This window comes from Strigops habroptila, chromosome Z (assembly GCF_004027225.2).
Source record: "Strigops habroptila isolate Jane chromosome Z, bStrHab1.2.pri, whole genome shotgun sequence".
Taxonomy (NCBI): Eukaryota; Metazoa; Chordata; class Aves; order Psittaciformes; family Psittacidae; genus Strigops; species Strigops habroptila.
The window spans coordinates 84,049,882-84,071,636 of NC_044302.2; the positions used below are offsets into that span (position 1 = coordinate 84,049,882).

General features: G+C 40.0%; 1 protein-coding gene across 3 annotated transcripts in view; it reads right to left on the bottom strand.

The window, feature by feature from the left end:
* ITGA2 (integrin subunit alpha 2) overlaps nucleotides 1-21,755 on the bottom strand; it is a 69,112-nt gene that overhangs the window by 6,132 nt on the left and 41,225 nt on the right. For 2 of the 3 annotated variants that reach the window (XM_030511784.1, XM_030511786.1), the window contains 17 exons: nucleotides 21,599-21,744; nucleotides 20,758-20,901; nucleotides 18,449-18,652; nucleotides 17,524-17,660; nucleotides 14,835-14,974; nucleotides 13,708-13,856; nucleotides 12,543-12,653; nucleotides 11,886-11,968; nucleotides 10,923-11,064; nucleotides 9,168-9,260; nucleotides 8,537-8,613; nucleotides 8,354-8,437; nucleotides 5,576-5,678; nucleotides 4,639-4,749; nucleotides 4,008-4,112; nucleotides 3,585-3,698; nucleotides 1,233-1,322 (listed from right to left, as the gene is read on the bottom strand). In XM_030511784.1, the coding sequence (XP_030367644.1) occupies nucleotides 1,233-1,322; nucleotides 3,585-3,698; nucleotides 4,008-4,112; nucleotides 4,639-4,749; nucleotides 5,576-5,678; nucleotides 8,354-8,437; nucleotides 8,537-8,613; nucleotides 9,168-9,260; nucleotides 10,923-11,064; nucleotides 11,886-11,968; nucleotides 12,543-12,653; nucleotides 13,708-13,856; nucleotides 14,835-14,974; nucleotides 17,524-17,660; nucleotides 18,449-18,652; nucleotides 20,758-20,901; nucleotides 21,599-21,744 (2,033 nt within the window). Of the gene's footprint in view, nucleotides 1-1,232; nucleotides 1,323-3,331; nucleotides 3,446-3,584; nucleotides 3,699-4,007; nucleotides 4,113-4,638; nucleotides 4,750-5,575; nucleotides 5,679-8,353; nucleotides 8,438-8,536; nucleotides 8,614-9,167; nucleotides 9,261-10,922; nucleotides 11,065-11,885; nucleotides 11,969-12,542; nucleotides 12,654-13,707; nucleotides 13,857-14,834; nucleotides 14,975-17,523; nucleotides 17,661-18,448; nucleotides 18,653-20,757; nucleotides 20,902-21,598; nucleotides 21,745-21,755 lie in introns of those variants that run through there. The other variant, XM_030511785.1, reaches the window with a different exon arrangement.

Consider the following 21,755-nt stretch of genomic DNA (forward strand, 5'->3'; position numbering starts at 1 on the left):
AATACATAGTTTATGACCCAAAAATCCTGTGCAAATAATTGGAATATTGTGTATTGTGCATTGTGTGTTTCATCCTTGAGCAGAAATAATACCATGCCACAAATCTGAGACACTCAGCACACTTCAAATGCAGGCATGTAATTTTTCTACAAAAAACATGGCATTATTTCCAGAGCTACACACATATTCTCTTTTCCTCTTCAGGCATTGGATGTTTCCCTGAATTACAAATGGGTCTATTTAGAGGTTCTTCACAAGAAATTGTGTGATCCATAAGAAAACAATGTCAAAAAATAGTACTGAACAATTTCTTATTTCCACATTAAGGTAGATCAAGCAATAACTGCCTGTGTACATATTTAACTGATTTTTCTGTTGCCTATGAATTGCTACACATTCTCACAGATTTGACTCACTAACTTTCATTTTGGTCTTCAATGGCCTTGGTTATCTGTATGGATAAAACAGGCTGGTAAATCCTGTAAAAATAAATCTAAACTTAACATTGCAAATGGAATACTGTTCCTCTAGAACGCTCCTTCCCAGACAGGCCAAGAGAACAAGGTATCTTTATATTACAACAGCACCACAGCACTAAGATATTCTTCAAGTATTGTTTATGTTTGTATATGGTAGATGGAAACCTTGGGACAAGAATTCTACACTAATAAAGCAGTTGCTTGGAGACTTTTTTGAGATTAGCTGTGTCCATATGACAGCCATTCCAAATGCAAAAAAATACTCCACATTCTTTTACAAATAAGATTAAGGATATTTGCTGGACACCTGTGCCAAACATCTGTCTACAAACATCAAACCAAATATACTTACAGAAGTAAGACTATAAATCAGATTTGTGAAAATGTTTCTCAGAACTCACTTATGTACAACAATTAAATCTATTGCAGAAAGAAGTCCAAATTTTGATCTTTCCATGAACAGGAAGCTAAATGAATTTCAGAAGTTTCTGAGTTTTGCTGATAGTTCTACAATCTATTTGAAATCTACAGATTCTAAGTCTGGTTTATATAGCAGTTTGCTATATGTAAAATATTTTAGTAACTTAAGGGAGGTTGTTTATAGCCAAAAGGATACATTACTTCCAAGTAATCGAATGTCATCAGAGTCTGTAATTTGCCATGTACTCCTAAAGGACACTGAAAATTAAATATTATCACTTTAAAACAGTAAAATATAGAGAAGTTGAAAACATATACTTATCTATCACTTACAGTTAGAGTATTCTCTCCAATTACAAATAAGTCAGGGTTATGTGTATTGATTTTTGCCTCTGCAGAGAGTTGTAATGTCTGGAAAGTTAACTGAAAGAGAAGATTAAAAAAACTGTAAAGCTGTATTACAGGGCAAATCGATTAGAATGTAGACATCTTAAAATAATTCTCTAGCTTTCAAGTGAAGACTTCAGAATCAGAAAAAAAAATCACAGTATTAAGAAAATTAAAATGGTCTTTTTATTCGTCCCAAGCTAACATGTCAATGAAAGTAATAGTGTATTTGTAATCCAGGCTTAATTTTGCTGTTCTTACTTATGAGCAATGAAACTAAGTAACTGGCTTTTCTTCTTTAACATATAGTTCAAGCAAAACACGAGGAGTTGATTCTATATCCATTTTTATAGTTATTTCAAAGCTGTCACTGCTGCTAGCACAGAACAGATGAGGGGTGAAATAACAGTGAGAAAGGGAGAAAGCTCAGCAACAAAAGACAGATGGGGATATATCTCTGGCCTTCGAAAGAAATGGAAACTGAATGTTCTTTCCCTCCTCTCCCCCCCACCCCGCCCACCCAATGCTTCTGGTTTTCCCCATTTATTTTTTCCTATCGCTGTCTGTTCCTCTCTACTGCTCAAATTCTGGCATGACTCCCTCAGCTTAAACAAAGATGATAACAAAAATCTTAAACCATCTTATTCCCATTTGAAAAGGGACCTTGTGCCAGATCCCACTGCCCTCTGTGTATGTGTCAAGAGGAGAGAAGCACAGCTGTGCAGATACTGCCAGCTCAGCAATGCTCTTCTCCCCATGCGGCAGGCATGGAGAACCCCATTTCCTACACCACCAACAGAAATGGCCTCAGGTTCATGGGAGCACAGAAGCACTCACCAGCCGTACCAAATGCAGCGCCTGCTGAGTCATTTTGCCTCCTCAGCCCTTTCTCTGTGGCACAGCTAGGTACAGTGGGCTTGACACAGGGCATGTGCACAACAGTGGGTCTGCAGCAGCCAATGCACACTGGGTGAATAGATCATCCTTCACTGTGGCCATCTGCCCAAGTGGTCTGTTCTGCACTCCTAAATGTTTAGAAACCTGCCCAAGCACTATTCAAAGCACCTCATTAATTCCTAAGCACATCTTTCTCTGCTTTGCTTAGCTGGTACCAGCAAGCCTACTATCCCCTTCTTGGAGAACGACCAAGTGACACTAAATAGAAAGGAAGATTACATGCATTTTAGAGTGCGTGCATTATTATTTGCGCTGAATATTGACTATCAAATCAAAAATAATGAAATGTGAGATGAGAGGAAAACTGTGTCATGATGTTCTCTTCCAATCTCCCAGTGGTAAACAGTTTCCACTCACTCTCTTGTGAGGTTAGGAACCTTTTGTTCAGGTCTCCACCTTCTGTGTACCTGACAGCACTAACAAGTGGTCTTGGCCCAGCTAATTTGAAAACTATGAATTTTAAAGACAGACAGATGCTTTCCTTCACACTCTTGCATAAGTATGTTACATTATCAATCTGACCTTTTCCTTTTAAGACCTGAATGCTAAAGCTGACAACAGACCTGCTGTTAAATGTCAATACCTGCCATAAGACTCGCCAGAAAAACTGACAAGACTGCGTCATGTTCCTGACGCTCTAGGCAAACCCAGAACTCCAAGACAGTTTGGTTGGTTGCCTAGCTAAGAAGCAAACATGGTCTCATTTCAAAAGTCTGGTAATTCATGATGAGTTATACCCTGGAGGACACACAGTGATTTGAATTGGGAAAGTCAAGATATTATTGATGGATATTTTTAAGCATCCTGTAGGTCTTTAAGCAAGGACTGTTTACTTGACAGCGACCCTAATAAAAACAAAAAATCAATTAAAAAAAATTTCCACACCTTCTCTTATAAATATAACTGGCCGCACTAACAGGCTTTTGGTATTTTGATGTGAGTTAAAATGATCACTATGTAGGCTGTGATGTTCAAAAGCTAAAAGCAACATTATTTTCCAGACTATGATGATACTGTAATCTGCTGTCCTATGTTGAGTTTTGTGGAAACTTGAATGAATTTAACAGATGCAGAGTATGTTTTTTTCAGCTGTTAAGATTGCATCCTCACAGTATTTTCTTAGGTTTTGTGCTGGACTGAAGGTTAACAGCTCCATTATGCAGCCTCAATACTTACTTTACTTTCAGATTCAAGTCTTCAATCTGGAAAAACACACACAACAAGTAAAGTAAAGGAGGGTCTTTCTAGATCGGAAGGTCTCTTTATTGAACTTTGAAAAATATCAGGTGTTAGGAAATATTTGAGTATTGGATCCTTCATGAAGATGCAGCTAATACTTACAGCAGCAAATGTTCCGTTCCAGATTCGGGTGGACACATTCACAAAGTACTCTCCCTTCAGCATAATGTCTTCCAGTTTGCATGTGATGGTACTGCACTTCACATTCTTACAGTTCTTCCAGGGGAAAGAGCAAGGAGAGCATGCATTAAAAATACACTTTAACAAATGTTCTTTTAACATTTTTTGCACTTGCCTTTGCCATTCTGTGCTGCATTCAAAGTGCTTGCATGTGAAGAACATGCACCTTCTCTTCTACCTAAGGCAGATGCAGTATGTGTGAGGCCATCCATAGGCTGCACTCCTGCAGTGTGAATGAAGAAGGCCACCCCCCACCACAGCTGTACCCACAGGTACAGCATCAGGCTCATAAGGATCAGCTCTGTGCCCCTGACCTGTGGTACTGCAGCCCTTAATCTTACTCACCAGTTCTTTGGAAGCTCTGAAGTTCTCTTTCGTGAAGGATGCAGAGTAAGGTCTTTTCCCTATCTGCAGTGGATTTTTCTGAGCTTGACAAGTAACACCTCTGGCCTAGGAAAAACATCAGGAGTTAAACTGGATGACATCATACTCAGGAGTTTGTAGTCATCATATATATCTGTGGAATGAGATGGTAGCTGTGAAAGGCTAGATTATGAATTATATAACACTGGATACTTCAGGAAACTAAGAGACTGTTATGTGGGTTTGGACAGAATTAAATGGCTCTTAGGGTAATTTCCACACCCCACACCCCACACCCCCCCGACTGACCTGTAGGGTTTGTCTTGATCTAAAAATTCCATTTTTACTATAACCTTCCCAGGAACTTGGAGAAGGACTTAGCTGAAGAGTTCCAGAGTAAAATGAAAAGTCGGCTGTGGACTGTAAAGACAATCCAAGTAATAGACTAGTATACTGCTGAAATTGCGGTCCTCCCCCTTCCCTTTATGAGGATGGAACAAAGAGAAAGGGCATAGATTTTCTGAATCTCAGCCACACCATGAGGGAAGTAATTGATGTTCATGGTACTGATTAAACCCCAAAACACAGCAGTTTATGTAATTAATTTCTTTACTTCATCAGTGGTGACTGCAGTTATGTACATCAGTGGATTGTCTTTGCTTGTGAATTCTGGAAGATAGATATTTACAGATGCCATCTTTACTGGGATACTTCCTGTTGTTACCTGCAAATAACTCACAGTTAATTCAGGTAGCTATACTTGCATATGCATAAATTACTTGATACAGCAAGAAAATCAGAAATCATGAATAAGTATGGAAGAACTGGACTTCTTTTGCATCAATGTTTTTTGTACTTACTCGGGTAGCAATTACGTTATGCCAACAGTATAGCAGAAAGTGTACTGCATAGCTTCAGGTCCCTGACCATTTCTTTAATACAAAGTTTGTATTAATGGCATGAAATATGTTTTGAAAAGCAAACACTCTGCCATAGCCAACAGACGTGTTTAGTCCTTTAGAGTAGCAGTTATAGGAGTGTAAATGGAACATAATTTAAGTTTCTTCCACGTGGCATATTTGGATCTAAGTTTTTCTGACTTGTGTAATAAAAGCTGTGATCTGGCTAGTTCCTGTATCTGGTTTGAGCACTCAAGCCTTGCTAAACTTCAAGTTTCAAAGTAAGTCCAAGAGTGAAAAGACTCGCTTTTCTTTATCAAGTTGGCAGAAGACAAATACGCTCTGTGAAAAAAACAGTCCAAGTTGACTTAAAGTTAAGCTTTAACCATCTCCTAAGTATGTAAACAGTGCAGAACCAATCCCTCCTCCATTCTACTTGTGCAGTAAGTGCAAATTTCATCCTTAACCTCATAAAGACTATAAGCATTTATCCCCCAGCTATTTATCATTTTTTTTTTCTTTAACTGATTAAGAAACATCAAAATCGGGCAATGAAATCAGGAAAGGATTTTCAATTACATTCAATTACATGTTCGGAGCAGGCTACAGGAGGAGGTAAGGGAGCTTCTTGAACCAGAAACATTTACTAACCTTCACCGAGAAGTTGAACGTGGGGCCAATATCTTCAAAATTATTCACAGTGGAAAGAATGTTATGACCAGAGTATACTTCATAAAAGTTGATGTTGGCAAGCCTAGTTAACAACCATAAAACAATACATTTCAATTTGGCAGCTGCTTTGAAAACTTATGTTACTGGATGTGCCTCATGAAACAGGTCAGAAGTACAGTCAGAGGAAAAATCAGTCACTTGTACTGCTGTTTGAATTTTACGAAGTTGGTTGAGAAATTACACAGCAAACTGAAGCCTGGAGCTGGAGGAAGCATGGGAAGGTAAGACAGGAGGGTTGTGTGAGACGCAGGGTCTGCTTCCTGCATCCTGCAGTGTTTCAGCGTCATACTGTGCAAATCCTGGCACAGTGGCTTTCACCCTTGCAGTAGCCTCCCTCCTCAAAAAGGACCCCCTGATTGTCCCCGTCGGTACATCTGTAACAGCAAATAATTACAGATTCCAAGGGAGATCCTGGGCTCTAACGCCACAGACCGCAGGCAGGCTTGTTTCCACGCTGCCTGGATGTGGACACACACCCTGCTTGTGTGCATGGTACACATTGCATAGCCCTTGGTCTCCTCTGGGCCACTTTCTTTAGTATTTATGGGTTTCAAAATTCACAATTTCCAAAGCAACATGAGAGTGGTTGCAGCCCACCACAGCATGAAATTGCAAGTGTGTGAGGGCCTGTGGATACCTGAGGGACTCAGCCAGCTGGCATCATGCTCAAAGACAATAAAAGCACCCCTGTGTAGTGCATCTGACCCATGTACTTGCTAGCTGTGAGCAGCTCTTCCACTGAAGTGCCCCAGAACTGTGCCAGCTCTTCATCATTAGCTTTCACTAGGAAACTAATATGATCAGTCAAAAAGCAAGCTGGGGAGTGATTTAATAGGGAGCAGGGGCTATCATGATTCCTACATGAGCTATTCCTGTAGCGCAAGGTGCAAATCCATCCTCTTTACCAGTGCTGCTCTCCCTGTTTAACTTGGGTAACATCTGTGGGTACAATCCCAAATTAACACATGTGCAGTCTCAGAAGTGCTTCCCCATCTGTTGTGCTCCTCCATACTGCATTGTGGATACTTTTTGATCCTCCAGACTTCCTCCAAGGGGTCCTTTCCCTGAAAGGCTTCACACAAGGATTCCTAGGAAAACCTGCCTGATGCATTTTCTGCTTCCTTATTGCTCAAATCTCCAGTCCTTCCAGGACTGCACAGTATCAGCTTCCTCATCCTTCCAGGACTGCACAGTATCAGCTTCCTCATCCTTCCAGGAGTCACTGGTAAGACTGATTCCCACCTCTTCTCCTGGAAACTCAGATTAGGAGATTTTCCCTAGAAGAGCTCCACTTCGGCAAGACGACACTTTTTTCTCAACCCATGTATTTTAAGAGATTGTTCCTTGGCTACATTACCTGCCTTAAGAAGGAACTATCTACAGATAGGTATTTCCAAGTGGGAGAGTGTAAAAATGAGCAAACTCCAAGGGAAGCATTTAAAATTGTACCTTGGGTTAATGTGTATTTCCTTTAGTTCTTCTAAGTTGGTTCATCTCCAAAAATAACAATCCTGTTCTGGCAGTAAGAATTCCTTCATGCCTTGACTTGCATATGAAATTGCATTTTCTCCTACTCAGGAGATGCACCTGAATTCAATTCACCCTGTTTTTCTTTGAGTAACTCTTTAATAAATTCCATGCCTGCCTTTTCTGAAGCATTGAGTTTCTGTTCATATTTCTCAGCTAATCAAATTTGCTGATTCAAGTTTGCACCACCTCAGTTTCCTAGGAGGCTGCTTAAGTTGCTGTGCTAGCCCCCTAGACAGATGATCCTGTAGTCTCTTGTGCTGCTGCTAACTTCAGTAACAAACACTCTGCTTCTCCTGAAGTTTTGTGCAACTTTCTTGGGGTGCTGAAATAATTTGCATTGCTGACACAAATGCTTCTCTGCAATTAAAATAATCTGAGAAATTCTGCATGACTCCAGAATTGGCGCACCTAGCCATGATGAATGCCAGGCCTTGAATATTCTGAAACTGCTGCTGCAAAGAAGGTTATTAAACTGATCTTCTACACTATGGTCCCTATTCCAGCTCAGGTCATCCTATGCAGCCAACAGTTCTTGTAGTTATGGTGATCTTTGCATATTAATTTCCTGAATTTATTGTTGCTGTGCATTTTTGAGCAGCTTTCTCTTTTTCAATTTTGTCATTCTTTGAATACTATTTATTTTCTGTCAGTTTATGGTTACAAATGTTGGAATGCAAAAGCATTTTTTCACCAAGAATTGGTGACTGAGTGCATCAAATGTAACTATGGGTAGTTTATCCTAGAAATTCAGTAATTGGGAAAGATAAACACATCTTTTCTTTGATGAAAAGTAAAATATTCTGTCTTTATCTGAGAGTCAAACCAGTGTATTTTTTGTTTCAGTTCTGATTTAACTGTAACTGAAATCGTTCTTGTTTGTAACAGTAACAGGCTAATTACTGTTTCAGTGCATCCCAAGTCACCAGGGATTTCCAGGGCTGAAGATAAGAGGTTTCAAGGAATTTTTTTTTTCCCTTTTTTTTTCTTTTTTTCCCCTCCTGGGGCTTTTTTTTTCATTTTTTTCTGCTACTGTTGATGAAGTGGGAATTGCTTATGAATTTCAAAATGAAAACAAAGTTTTACTATCTTTTTAGTGGCCTTTCAATACTGTTACTTTATTCAAATGCCTTAGCAAAAATGACAGTGATTCTACATTATTCAGCATACCTTGTGAAGTGAATTTCTGCATCATACCGCAAAGGAATTGATAAGCTGATCTGGTTGTCTACTTCTTTCTCTTCCTTACTTTCACTGTTCATCAAAACACATTTAAAGTCAGGATTTATAATATTATTTTATACAAAAGAGATATTAATATCTAACTTGCTTTCATATGATTATATACTTTACCTCAATGCATGAAAACTTAGAACTGCCACATTCTGAAGATTTTTCAGGTTAAAATCAAAACTAATATCAAAGGATACCTATGGAAGAGGCAAGGAACACACAGTAAATGAGTTGATGGTACAAAGGACTTCCCAATAGCAACATAATTGTTCATATGCGCAACAATCTAGAATTGTATCATCTGTATCTGAATTCTCTGCTGTGTGAGCCACCCATCTCCTCTCAAAGCATACTGCTGTCTTGGAGAGATGAGATTCACAGAGCTGAAGGAGCAACTTCAGGTTTGTGCAACAGGAGGGGTTTGACGGGAACTCTGATTAGGCAGCTATGCATGATGCTCTCTGTTTCTGCCCTCAACCCTCACCTTTCAAGAGTTACAAAGCTACAGTAGCATTTGAAAGCTGGGGGCAGGGACAAATGTGCTTCAAGAGTGCTTTTTCCTTTGGTCTGGCAGGCAGTCACAAAGTCTTAGCCCTTAACTTGCTTCTTTTAATGCCCCTGAAACCCAAAGGAAAGTTAACTGTTGCCATACCTAAGAAAGCCTCACCAGCAGTAAATGCAGATTTAGGGGAAAACAACAGCAAAAATGCTTTTGGTATCATTCAAGGTTATTTAAATGTGCTAGCTGTACCTGTTGTCCTGTTCTGAAAACAGGATAGCTTATTTGGCAAATGACTGTACTTTGTGCTGGTCCTGTCTGACACGAGACTTCAGTTCCATCATTCTGCAGAGGAAACAGACAGAAAAGTGATCTTAGTATCAGGTTTTGATAGAGCAGAGAGGAAATTCCCAGTCTGTATTTTCAACAGGACACATTATGCTAAGTAGTAGCAGTACCAGTAGGTGTTACGGCAGTAATTCCTAGAGATGCAGCAGATGGGTTGGGCATAGGCAGTGTTAGGAGAGAGGCCGGAGAAAGGTGGGGACAGTCCCATGTGGTTTCTTGTGAGCTGTTAGAATTTTGTGCTGGGCTTAGAAGAAGGAGTACTGGTTAGAGACTACAAGTCACCTCTAGCATTAACTCCTACAGTGTTTTTTTACAGCATTTTTACAGAACTTTTGCAGACATATTTACACAAACTGAGGGCTAGTTAAGTATTCTCAGTGTAGAAGTTAGTGTGCGGAGGGGGACCGTATCATACCTTTTGCAGGGAAATCTAAAATACGTAAGAGTTTATTTACTAGTTTGCAAAATGTTTAGCATATCATCCTACATCAAAGACAAATTTGTAGACCTGTCCAGTTATCATCACTTTAAAAAGAATTCATTCTATGTACTCTCTTTTGTTACAAGCATCCCTAGCAGACATTTACCATTCATGAATTACACTACAAAAAAACCAAGAAAAAAAAAACCCAAACCAAAAAAAACCCCAAAACCAACAAAGCCAAAGCCCACCCATACATTCTCAGTTTATGCTTTTCTTCCTGCTTTGGAGCAGGCACATTTTTGGTCCTCACTTGCAGGCTGAAATACTTCTAAACAAATGTGATTTTAAAGCAAAAGAAAATCATAGCTCCAGTGTGGTCTTTTGGCATGAGTGGAACAAGCAATATTGCTGCATAACAGGATGGGGAGGTAGAGGGGCACCCTCAGCGCTGCATGGATTACTTCTGCCAGTTCATTGTTCAGGAGAATGCTGCTCTGGGGCAGTGATGAATGTTCCTATCCCTCCTTTCCCTTCAGTATAGGGATAGCTCTGGATTTCACCCCTAGGATTATCATGTACTCCTCCAATAGCAGCCTGACCACATAAACTAAGGACTGAAGTCCAGACTTCATCCTTCATTAATTGCTTGGAAGCAACAGTTGAGATTATAGATTTACTGCATTCCCCAAAATAGTATGTATAATGCCCGTCTTTTCCCTTTTGTAAGACAAAATTCATTAGAAGAAGAGCTTCTGGTACAGCAATCATTTCAATATGATTAACTGTACGGCTGGAACACGTGGCCTTGGCAGTAACAGTATTTCTAGATCCAAAGTCTGTGCTTTAAGGCTGCATCATCGATGCTGCATGCTTGATTTATCAAATACAAATTCCCTGTGGCACAGCAACTGCATTCAGGCATGTTGTTGGGAGTCAAGCAGAAGATGTGGGTGCCAAGGCCTGAAGTGAGGAAAAGATGACTGAAATACTGAGGTGAGGTCAAACTCGACAGGTTGCCAACTTTCATGCTGAGTTGGCAGTGTCTCTTCTTGACCTAAATAAACTGATATGCCGACGGGAATAATTCTGGTATCCAAGAAAATAAATTGGGAGAGAGGTTTGCACATACATTCTTTCCTGGGATAGGCACTACTAGAAAGAAAAAAGAAGTAATTGTCTGAGAGCCTCAAAAATTAGTGGCAATAACAGAAACAGTGAGGTTGGGTATCACGTACCGGTAAAGACGATGAAGCAAAAAACAAGTTGTCTGAAAATGTAGCCTGAATTCTGGTGTTATATGCATTTTCCTTTTTATTTCTCAATTTCATACTGAACGTTAGCCTTCTGTTTTTGCTGCTGACAACAAACTGCTGTTTGCTGTTGGAAAATAAAGTCCATTGTTGTAAACAGAGATACTAGAACAGCTGTGGATCATGAAAATGTGTTGCTTGTAGCCAACAACAAATAACAAGCACAGCAGGACATTTCCTCCATTCTACGCACTTAAACTCTCTGCTTTCTAAACCCGTTGACATAAGAAACTCTGTGATGGTGTTTCTTAAAACCAAATGGAATTTGTGTCTTCTCAAAGTGCAAGACCTTGATTACGTATGGTCAAAATCACTTTGCTGAATTTTCAAGGGCTCTACCTTCATGGGAAAGTGGCTAGAGAGCAGGTGTCAGACTGGGATGGCAGCTCCAGGGAAAGGCAGCCCTGTCTTTCTGCATGCCGCACATGTACACATGTATCTGCATATGGACTTGGAATATGTGCTAACTGAATGGCTGACCTCAGCTCCCCAGTGGCATACCCTGCTGCAGGATCCTCTCTGCTCCCCACAGGAGGGACCAAGATGCCTGCGGCAGTCGCTGCTGCTCTCCCAGTGTGCTCCCTTTCCCAGCAGCAGCCAGCCAGCCAGCCATGATTCTTCTGAATGCTCAACTGTGTCCTCATACCTAAGGCAGCAAAACTTGGGTTTGTCTAAGCTGACAAGAATCCTACTCCTATATCTGTGTTCCTACCATACCTCTTTTTCCTTGATTAGATATTCAGACAGAAATGCTTTATTATCCCTGCTATTTTTAAGTAGATGTTGAACTAGAAAAACATTCTCATCTAGAAATTAATCCAAAGCCTACAGGAAAACCAGCTGATGAAAACTTAACACCTAACACAATTCCACTGATTCAGCTCTTACCCATCATCTGCCTTCCGCTGAACATTCAGAACAAGATCACAGATACAAAGTTCATCTTCACCACAGTCTTTAATAAAAGGAATCTATGAAAACCAGAACATTTCCTGAGTGACAGGGCTCAACTCTCAAAATTATCTACAGACAGTAGAGTGCAAACACTTTTGAGGTGAAGCACATTCTTGGTTTGCAGATAAGAAAATCCCTCTGAAGGGCATTAAAAACTGACGTATGAACAAGTTAACATTAACATGTTATTATATCTCAACCAATCCATAAAAACAGTTAACCCATGACAAACATGATGTAATCAAAGGGGTTCCATCCCTCTTTTATGTATTCTTTTATTTTAGGATAAGCTAACCTAAAATAGTTCATCTTTGCCATCAACTAGAAGTTCACATCAAGAGCGACATGGCTCAACCAACATGCTTGTGGCTGATCAGCCATGGTGGCTGATGTGTGTGTAAGCAAGCTCAAGCAATGCAGACAAAGGTATAAAATGAACTAGGGAACACTCTCAGGTGCCTGTTGTCAGACCAGTGACTTAACTAGAACACCAGTTTTCACTTGCATGTACCTCTTGGGTGTTTGTGGGGCCCACACATTATTGACATGTGTTCAGCCATGCATTTTTTGATAGTAACATTGCATACTTACACTATAGGCCACAGACGCAGGAGAGTATATGTCAAGGACAGGGCTGGACCCAGGATTTGCAAGGCCAATGTCAATGCGCAAACTAAGTGAACTCACTGCATCAGAAGGTTCCTGTAAAACATATGGTTCAAATGATAGCTGTCACCACAGCAAACAGGGTAAAATTGGTAATTTTACTGTAAATTGAGAATGCACAATAAAATCATATTTGCTCTAAACAAGAAGTAACAATACAAAGCTTAATTTCTTGACTGAAATGATTTTTTGAGATTGCCTAGTATAGCCTTGTCTTGATAAACTGCTTTTAGTGCCACTTTCATGATAGAATTCATTTTTCTAGGATCATCCCTGGAGGGTCTATTCATCACAGTCACGTCTAGAACTAAGGAACATGCAGATTCTCTGCAGCTGCAGAAGCTGGTCCTCAAAAGCTACCACCAGCTGACTACCATTCTTACCTGGCTGCAGAAGTCAAATTCCTATTCCATTCTGCCTTATCACAGAGAGCAACACTATTGGGCCTGAGCAACACTAAAACACAGTATATCTCATCTCCTCTGCATCTTAGTGCTGGATGAATACTTGTCTAGCCCTATGGCTTGTGGCTCCACAACAGCACTAAATGTGATCAAGTCAAAGATATTTGCATTGCAAAGAAAAGCAGGAATCGAAGTCCTCTGCTGGACCTAGCATTATGTAGGGAGCTTAAAGCAACTTTCAGGGCTGTGTTCAGCCTTTGGTTCTAAAGAAAGATGGAGACTTGCTTATTTGTATTTTTTTCCTAGATATATGCCTGAGGCTAGCATTCACCAGAAGTCTGCCTGAAAAGTTGTTAGCTTGAGAGAAAACATTTCTGTGTATGTCTTAGTTGTTACATAAGAATTCACTCAGAGGGAAAGTAAAATCTATTGAAACTGTGGATGATGAGATCTGTGTTATGTCAGAGCTGAACTACACAATTAAGTACTGCCTCTTCTATCCTAAGAAGCTGTGCTGAATTTGACAGTTATTAATTTCTTTGAAATCAAAATCTTACTAAGTATTTTTTAGTTGTGGGGGATTTCAGAAATGTAAATCATTGAGTATGCCACACATGAAATTCATCTTACAGACAAAAAATTCATCATCATCTTCCTCTGATCATTTTTGTCACAATTGCACTTACCTGTACATTGAAGATGTCATGAACACAAGTCTCATGAAGTACCACAAGATCCCTCTGCATGAACCTTTCATTATTTTCTTTGAACAATCCTCTAGAAGACACTCTAGAGGACTGGAGATCTGCATCCAGTGTTGCATTGTACTTTATAGCTACAAGAAGAACAACAGTACATTCTTTGCTGAGTATGACTGCTCATGATCTCATTACTATGCTTAATGCTACAGAGTGACCAGGCTTTCCAAACCACACTAAATATTTTACTTTTTTCGTAGCTTGCTACACACAGACTAGTCTCAAAAAAAAAAAAAAAAAAAAAAAAAAAATTCTCTTGTGCTTTCCAAAGCAGTCAAACAGGTTTAAATCCTGACGTAACTTCTCATCCACAGAGAGCATATTAAATGGCAATCAATCCAGTCTTCAGTGCAGATGTCTGAGTCTGCAGCTGAGGCAAGAAGCCAGTCAGCAGGGCCAGGATTATGCTAGATAAAGGGGACTTGCAACAATATCCCTGAACTCTGAGGAGAGCATAAAGAATCTGCATCTTCTCTTCAATCACATAATAATTTCTGTCTTATTCTGCTCATATTATGACTGATATGCTGTGGAAGTTCACTGTTATTTTATAGCTCAAATCATAAGTTCCTAAAGGCACTATACATAGCACTGAAGCAGTCCAACTGGTGTTACCATGATGTTTAACTAAATAGCTTCATAAGAGGCCAGTGTTGGTCTCAGAAATATTTGGTGCTCTCCTGTCCTCTGAAAAGAAGAGCTTCTCCCCACTGACATCTGCACTGAGTCTATGGATTTTTTACTTTTTTTTTTTCCCTTTTACCAAATTGAGAGGAAAAGTCCGCAGGTTGAAAAAAAATCAGCTTCTCACTAATGGCCTGTTCTGGTGTTTGCTGAACAGCAAGGACACAGCTCTACTTTATATTGCTAATTCCTCACTTTTCAAAGATTATGGAGCCAGTGATGAAAGTAGGTCTTAAAAACACTTTCTCTAGCATTTAAGTTTGATACTGATTTTGCCTTTCTTGACATTCAAATATATATTTAGAATTTCCACTACTCATTTGAATAATGGACTTTTGAAAAAATAAGACGAGTCATTGAAATACTCTTACCCACTTGATTATTTCTCTTAGCAGGTCTAAATGTAGCCTGGAAACATATTTTGACAGTTATTTCTGTGTTCTTGTTCAGCAGACTGATTTTCTCAGGTTTAAATGATGCAATTATGGACACATTTGCAATGCTTTGTGACCTGAAAAATATTTTTAAAAGGTTGCATGTCATTTCCAAGAGCACTGGGTAATGTAGAAGCTGTTGGCTATTACTATCTGTAAATGTAAACATTGATTTTTGGTTCCTAATGTAAACATTTTTTAATGGCATTGGTAGAATTATTTTTCTCTGCATATAAGTGATTTCTTTTTTTAATAAAGTAGCTTTCAGTAATGACAATAAATACTTTATAATGTCAAATTAATGGATAATCAATGTGTTTATCCTAATGTTCTAATCCTTCCCTTAAGATAGCAGAGCTCTTGTCCTGCTTTCCCAATAAGCAACCTTCTTCTGCTCCTCTAGGGAAGTTACTGACCTCCTCTGGGAGTGTGAAGAAGGGTAATAGGGTAATTCTTCATTTTAATTAATAATCCTATGTTTCAGAAAAACAATTTTTCATGTAATTAAACAAGATTTTAAAAAACAGTTTCAAAGGAACCCTGCATGTAAAAACCACTTTAATCAAAAGTGAAATGCATTAATCAGACCAAATGCTAGAGTGAAAGAAAATGAGCATCTTCATTAATCAAATCTAAAGAAAAAAGCTGGTACTCCAAGGAGCATCATTTTATTTAATGAAATTCCCACCAGCAGCACCTTATTGTGGGTCAAAGGTCCAAACTGACCATTCATTTTTAATAATCTTCTTTCATTATGAAATTAGTAGCAATTCAGTGATGTTTTTCTTCTTACAGTGGGGAGCCTCAGGTGAAAAGACAGGTGACAGATAGGAAAGCAAGCTGCATTTTAATTTAGCTCCTCAAGCAAGTAATGGAAAATACACAGTGCTTAGGGAGGCATGAGATTTGGGTTCTGTGAAGCCTCTCTTTATTTTGTGAAAGTACTCAGATTGCTCTGGAAGGGCCACATGCCAGAAAAGATGGGTTTCTCGCCAGAAATAAGTGCCAACTCTTTCACTGCTTTCTGTCCTTACCCTACAGGGTAACTCTCTTCTCCATATCAGCCTACCAGCCAGTAAAGGTCATGCAGGTTGTCTGGAAAGTGGTATCACCTGTCTCAGGCTCAGTTATCAAAAACACTATGGCTACTGAAGTACAACGTGCTGTTACAAGGAATCACAGAATGGTTTGTATTGGAAAAGACCTTCAAGATCATCTAGTCCCACTCCCCCTGCCACGGGCAGGGACACCTTCTACTAGGCCAGGTTGCTCCAAGCCCCGTCCAACCTGGCCTTGAACACTGCCAGGGATGGGGCAGCCACAGCTTCTCTGGGCAGCCTGTGCCAGTGCCTCAGCACCCTCACAGGGAAGAATTTCTTCTTAATATCTAATGTAAATCTATCCTCTCCCAGTTTAAAGCCATTCCCTCTTGTCCTGTCACTATACATCCTTGTAAAAAGTGCCTCTCCAGATTTCTTGTAGGCCCCCTTTTAGGCACTGGAAGCTGCTTTAGGGTATCCCCAGAGCCTTCTCTTCTCCAGGCTGAACAAGCCCAACTCCCTCAGCTGGTCTTCCTAGGAGAGGTATTACAGCCTTCTCTGATCATCTTTGTGGCCCTGCTTTGGACTCGCTCCAACAGGTCCACGTTGTTCCTGGTCCACAAGGCTCCTCTTGTGTTGGAGCCCCCAAAGCTGGATGCAGGACTGCAGGTGGGCCTCATGAGAGCAGAGGGGCGGGATCACTTCCTTCAACCTGCTGGGCATGTTCCTTTTGATACAGCCCAGCATATGGTTGGCTTTCTGGGCTCTGAGCGCACATTGCCAGCTCATGTTCAGCTTTTCATCAACCAACACCAAGTCCTCCTCCTCAGGACTGCTCTCAATCCATTCTCTGCCCAGCCTGTATTTGTGCAGGCCCTTGCACTTGGCCTTACTGAACTTCACGAGGTTGACACTGGCCCACATCTTGAGCCTGTCAAGGTCCCTCTGGGTGGCATCCTTTGCGGTATGTCACCCACACCACACAGCTTAATGTTGTCGACAGGCTTGCTGAGGGCGCATCAATCCCAATGTCCATGTTGCTGACAAAGATGTTGAACACGACTGGTCCCAACACTGACTCCTGAGGGACACCACTTGTTACTGGTCTCCAGTTGGACATTGAGCCATTGACCACAACTCTCTGAGTATGACCATACGGCCAGATCCTTACCCGCAAAATGGATGCACAAATAACTCTCAAGCAAGCCCCATTCCCTCTGCTGCTCCTTCCCTATGGACCATGTGTCTACACAGCAGCAGCAGCAGGAGGTAGGGGTGTCTCCTGGCCCTCCTCATCTGGGCCCAGGACACTCCTGGCAGTCCCTGCCACCTGGCTTTCCCTGAATGCCCTAGCTCTGCCCCCACATGCTGCCTTGGCTTTCAGTGGTTTGATGATACATGATTAAAAGAGATTTAGTCTAACGGTGTTTTTCAGCTAGCTACGATAGCAGTGGTGAGGCAGTAAGTGTGTTAGCTCTGAACACATGGAATGAAAGAGCTTTTTGTTTGTTTTGCTGTTTAATTAACTAAATGCTCAACTTCCATCTGAATCATTAAGCACTTCCTTTCTAAAAGAGTTTACCGACCATAGCAGAATCACATTTCCATCAGCACCAACTGATAAGTCAGTAATGTCATTGTCATCTAAGTCTCTATGGCCATCTACTGATCTTCCGAAGAATTGGAGCCGTTGTCCAAAAGCAGAATCCGATCCTAAAATTTTCTGGGAAAGAAAGTTTGGTTACTGAGTTAGGCACAAGCATGCTTAAGTTTGTAGATAGCAGCCTAAGCAATAGATTTTCACTCATAGTCCCTGTTTATACAGTGTATTGTTTAAACAAAGTGCTTTTGTGGATGTTTTCTCCAATGCTTTTAAGCACTTTTTCCTCCCCTGTTGGACCAGGCAATGGACTAGATTTTTCTGTTTTGGGAGTAGATCAACTAACTGACTGCTGTACGCCAGCTAATACTTGCTGGAAACTTTTTCATCTCACATTGAGTAACTCAAGGAATAGGAAGCTTAACATGACTTCTAACAAATGCTTTCTGAAACCAGAAAGTCTGCATGGAAAGTGACATTATATCAGCATACAGGATATGCAAAGACCCTTGAAAGTACTTTCATTTAATACTACATATTTATACTTTACAGAGCTGGGATTTATTTAATCTTCATTGCTGTACATCACCCCTAACAACCTGAATAATGGATGTCCAAAACTGTATTGGAAATTACGCTCGTACGGAAATATCATTCGTACGATACGTACAAACTTCATACGCAGGCACCAAAAATGGTAAGAGGCTCAGATGGAGCATGTTGCAAATCTTTTTCGTCTATATGCTTCAGTTATAAGCACCACAACATCAACCAGAACGTGAAATAAACCATGAAAATAACACTAGTCCTTTAAGAGGATGAAACAATAGCCAATTAATAGAAAATCCTTCTGTTTGCCTCTAGCAGATCTAAAGGCAGAGAGTACAGCATTATGCAACAAAGTTATTTACCTGAGAATATTTGGTACGTATAGTCTTTTGAAATCCATTGTAAATGTAAATTGCTCCAGAGTTTTGGTTCTCCAGTGGTGCTCCTATTACAATATCATTAAAGCCATCCAAATCAATATCTGCAAGCGTTGTGATTGCTGATCCAAAGCGAGCATTTTCTGACCCCTGTGGACCTTCCAAAAGTTCTTGTTGATCCAAAATTCCCTTTAAAAAAGGAAAAAGAAGAAACAGCAAAAACACTGCTATCATTGCACCAGATTAGACAAAGGAGCAGTATCTATGTGCATTGTTTCTTGTTTCTGTTTTCCAGTACATTCCCCCTGGACTGCTCAACCCTGAATTCCTTCCCCATTGTATTGCCCATTCAGTTTGCATTATGTCCCAGAGTCTTGGCAAGCATTACACAGCAAAATCAAAGCATGCTATGCAAAGCACTAACAGCAAATATAACCATATGCATGAAGCTTAAATGCTCTCACTGTCCTCATCTGACTGTTCTGAAAGTTTCACAATACATTGAAAAATACAGTTTCCAGTTTTGGATTACCAGTTTTTATGCAGAGGGAATGGAAATTATGTAACTGGACATAATTCTTTGAAACAGAAATGGAATTTCCTAACTAAACTAATGCAAAAAACATGTGTCCAAATGCTAAACTCCTGACCTCTCCAGTACAAATGAAGAAAGAAAGATTGGAGATCTTTATAGTTAAATAATCACATTTATGCTAGCTTAAATTCAGCTCTCTGGCAAGTATCACTCTCATCTTTAACCTCAGTTATCATACTGTGCTTAAAATTTTAAAAATACAGGCCAAGTTATTTATGAAAAATGACTAGAAAACTATTATTTGCGGAACATGGACAAGTTGCACAAAACCAGGTTACTTAAAAATAATAAATTTTTTTTTTTTTTATACTTCTAAATAATCTTAAACCTTATGTTTGACAAAGACTAAGAGTTGTAAGGATAGTCTTTCCATTTATTCAGTTTTCAAAACATGGAAAAAATCCTTTCAGCTTTCTTCCTTATTTTGTGTCTAATTCCACAGCCAAAGACCAACATCAACTGCCAGCAGTGCCACTTCCAGGACCTCCATCTACCTTGAAATTGCTTTAGGGTATACAGTTTCCTGTGGCTCTGACTGTGAGATGCTGCTGAAGAGGATGGTCCTTCCCCTCTATTTATTTGATTATGATCTACCTAGTTAAAAAGACCATGTTCTGTTTTCTCTGATGGATGACAGGTATTAATTTACTTTGCATACCCAGACGTCCAATGATTGCTTGAAAGACTGTTCAAAAGTGCCAGAGGCTTTAGGACTATTAGTACATATATTCTGAAAACACTTACTACAGGTCTGAATAAAAAACACAGTCAAGCATCAGACAAATAACACTGAACAAAGGAGACAACATGAGTAATAGCAATCATCCAGTGTGAAAGTCTACAAACAATACAAAAAGCAGGCAGAAGAGCATTTATTAGAACTGTTTGGGGAATACTACTAGGTGTTGTAGAGATTTGCCAAAATCAAATGGAAAATGATTAATTAGCAAAAGGCTTGAGCTAAGTTTTTCAGAGAAATGGTCAACCTTGTGTTATGTTTGTGTACAGTGCTTAGCACAGCCCCTAAAATCAGGACCAGGAAGCCACCTAGGACAGCAGGCCTCTGGTCACTAGTAGTGTTTAGCTACTAACTTGCTTATTGACTCCATTTTGGCCTATGCCAGCTGGTTTCTTCCCAGATTACGTGCACAAGCAGTTCTGGGGAAAGTCTGCAGCTGCTCCTGAAAAGCAGAATAGGCAAGATCGCACTGGAAGGGCTCCATCCACAGTCCTCTAACCAGGCAGGCTTGGCACAATTTACCCCTGCCCTTGTGCCACAGCCTGGGAAAAGCACATGCTCCTTTCTTGTTAGAAAACTACTGCTCACAGTATTTCTAATGCTTTGAAAAAGATACACTAAATAGTGACTTAAGCCCTGAAGAGATCCAGGACTAAAGGCTTTTTAGCATGTGTGTGGCCAGTGTGCTTTGAAAGAAGCTAGTCCTAAGCAATGCCAGCTTAAGCGAGTCTTCTGCATCACATGACTGTGGGGCCGAGGATCACTCTTGCAATCATGCTCTAATTTAGCAGAACAGATACTGCCACTAAGTGCTATTGCAATTTGGACTGCTTTTCCTTGATAAAACTGTAGTCCAGGGAAAAGCAGTAAATCCCTCCAGCTGCAAATGAAAATATCAGCACTTATCATGGATGGAGAGGCAAGATGCTTATGCCAGCTTTGCTACAGTGCCTTTCTTACCTTTGTGATGGAAAACATGTATACCCTCCCTTCCTCCTTCTTCAGGTCATTCATAAACATTGGTGCACCCACAAGCAGCACATCTGTCACAGAATCCCTGTTAACGTCCACTGAACACACCACACTGCCAAAGTAGGAGCCAATCTGAAATAAGTAGGAAGAGATTTTGAAAAGCATAATGTTTTAACACCCAACTCAGAAAACTTACACTCAGAAATAGTCCAATACTAATGAATGAAACTGCCCATTGGAATGAAGTTACTATATAACATACTTCAGTATTTGAAGAACCATATCCTTACGACGTGTCCACTGTTTCTGCTCAGTAGCTGCTGCTATGGCTTTACCACTCGGCGTTAAGAATGCACACAGAGAATAAGCTATGGGAAGTATATTTTTTTTATATTAAACTGTGCACAGGGAACTCCCCGATTTCTGGTTGTCTTACAAACAGACAAAACCAAAATAATCTAAAATCACTGCTATTTTCCAAATGGAGAAAAAGAGAATGAGTTTCTAAATCTCTCTTTTGATGTCATCTACTTCACAACTTCTTGGGCTGAGTGGAGCTCACTGAATCTCTCCCAATTAGAAGTGTTGACATATAAGACATTAAGTAGCTTTGCATATTATCTTTTACCACTAATCGGATGACTTCCTAAAATAATGTTTAAGAATTACAGTTAACTTCACTGAAATAGTCTAGAGGCAGCGAAAAGTTCAAGCGGATTCTAAATGCATTGCAAGAAAGAGGAATTTTCAAAACAAATTGCAGTTTACTGTTGTGTCAATAAAAACAGATGCCTGCCAAAATCTGCGTTCATGACCAAAATACACTTGCCTGCTCGCCTCTCTGGGACTGCACAATTGCGATATTACCATCACTGTCAACATCATAAATCACTACTCTGCCCGTGTAGTTGGATCTTGGCGCGCCAGCAACAAAATAGACGGAGCTTTGCGTTGAGAGAACAGCAACAGAATAACCTGGGGAAAGA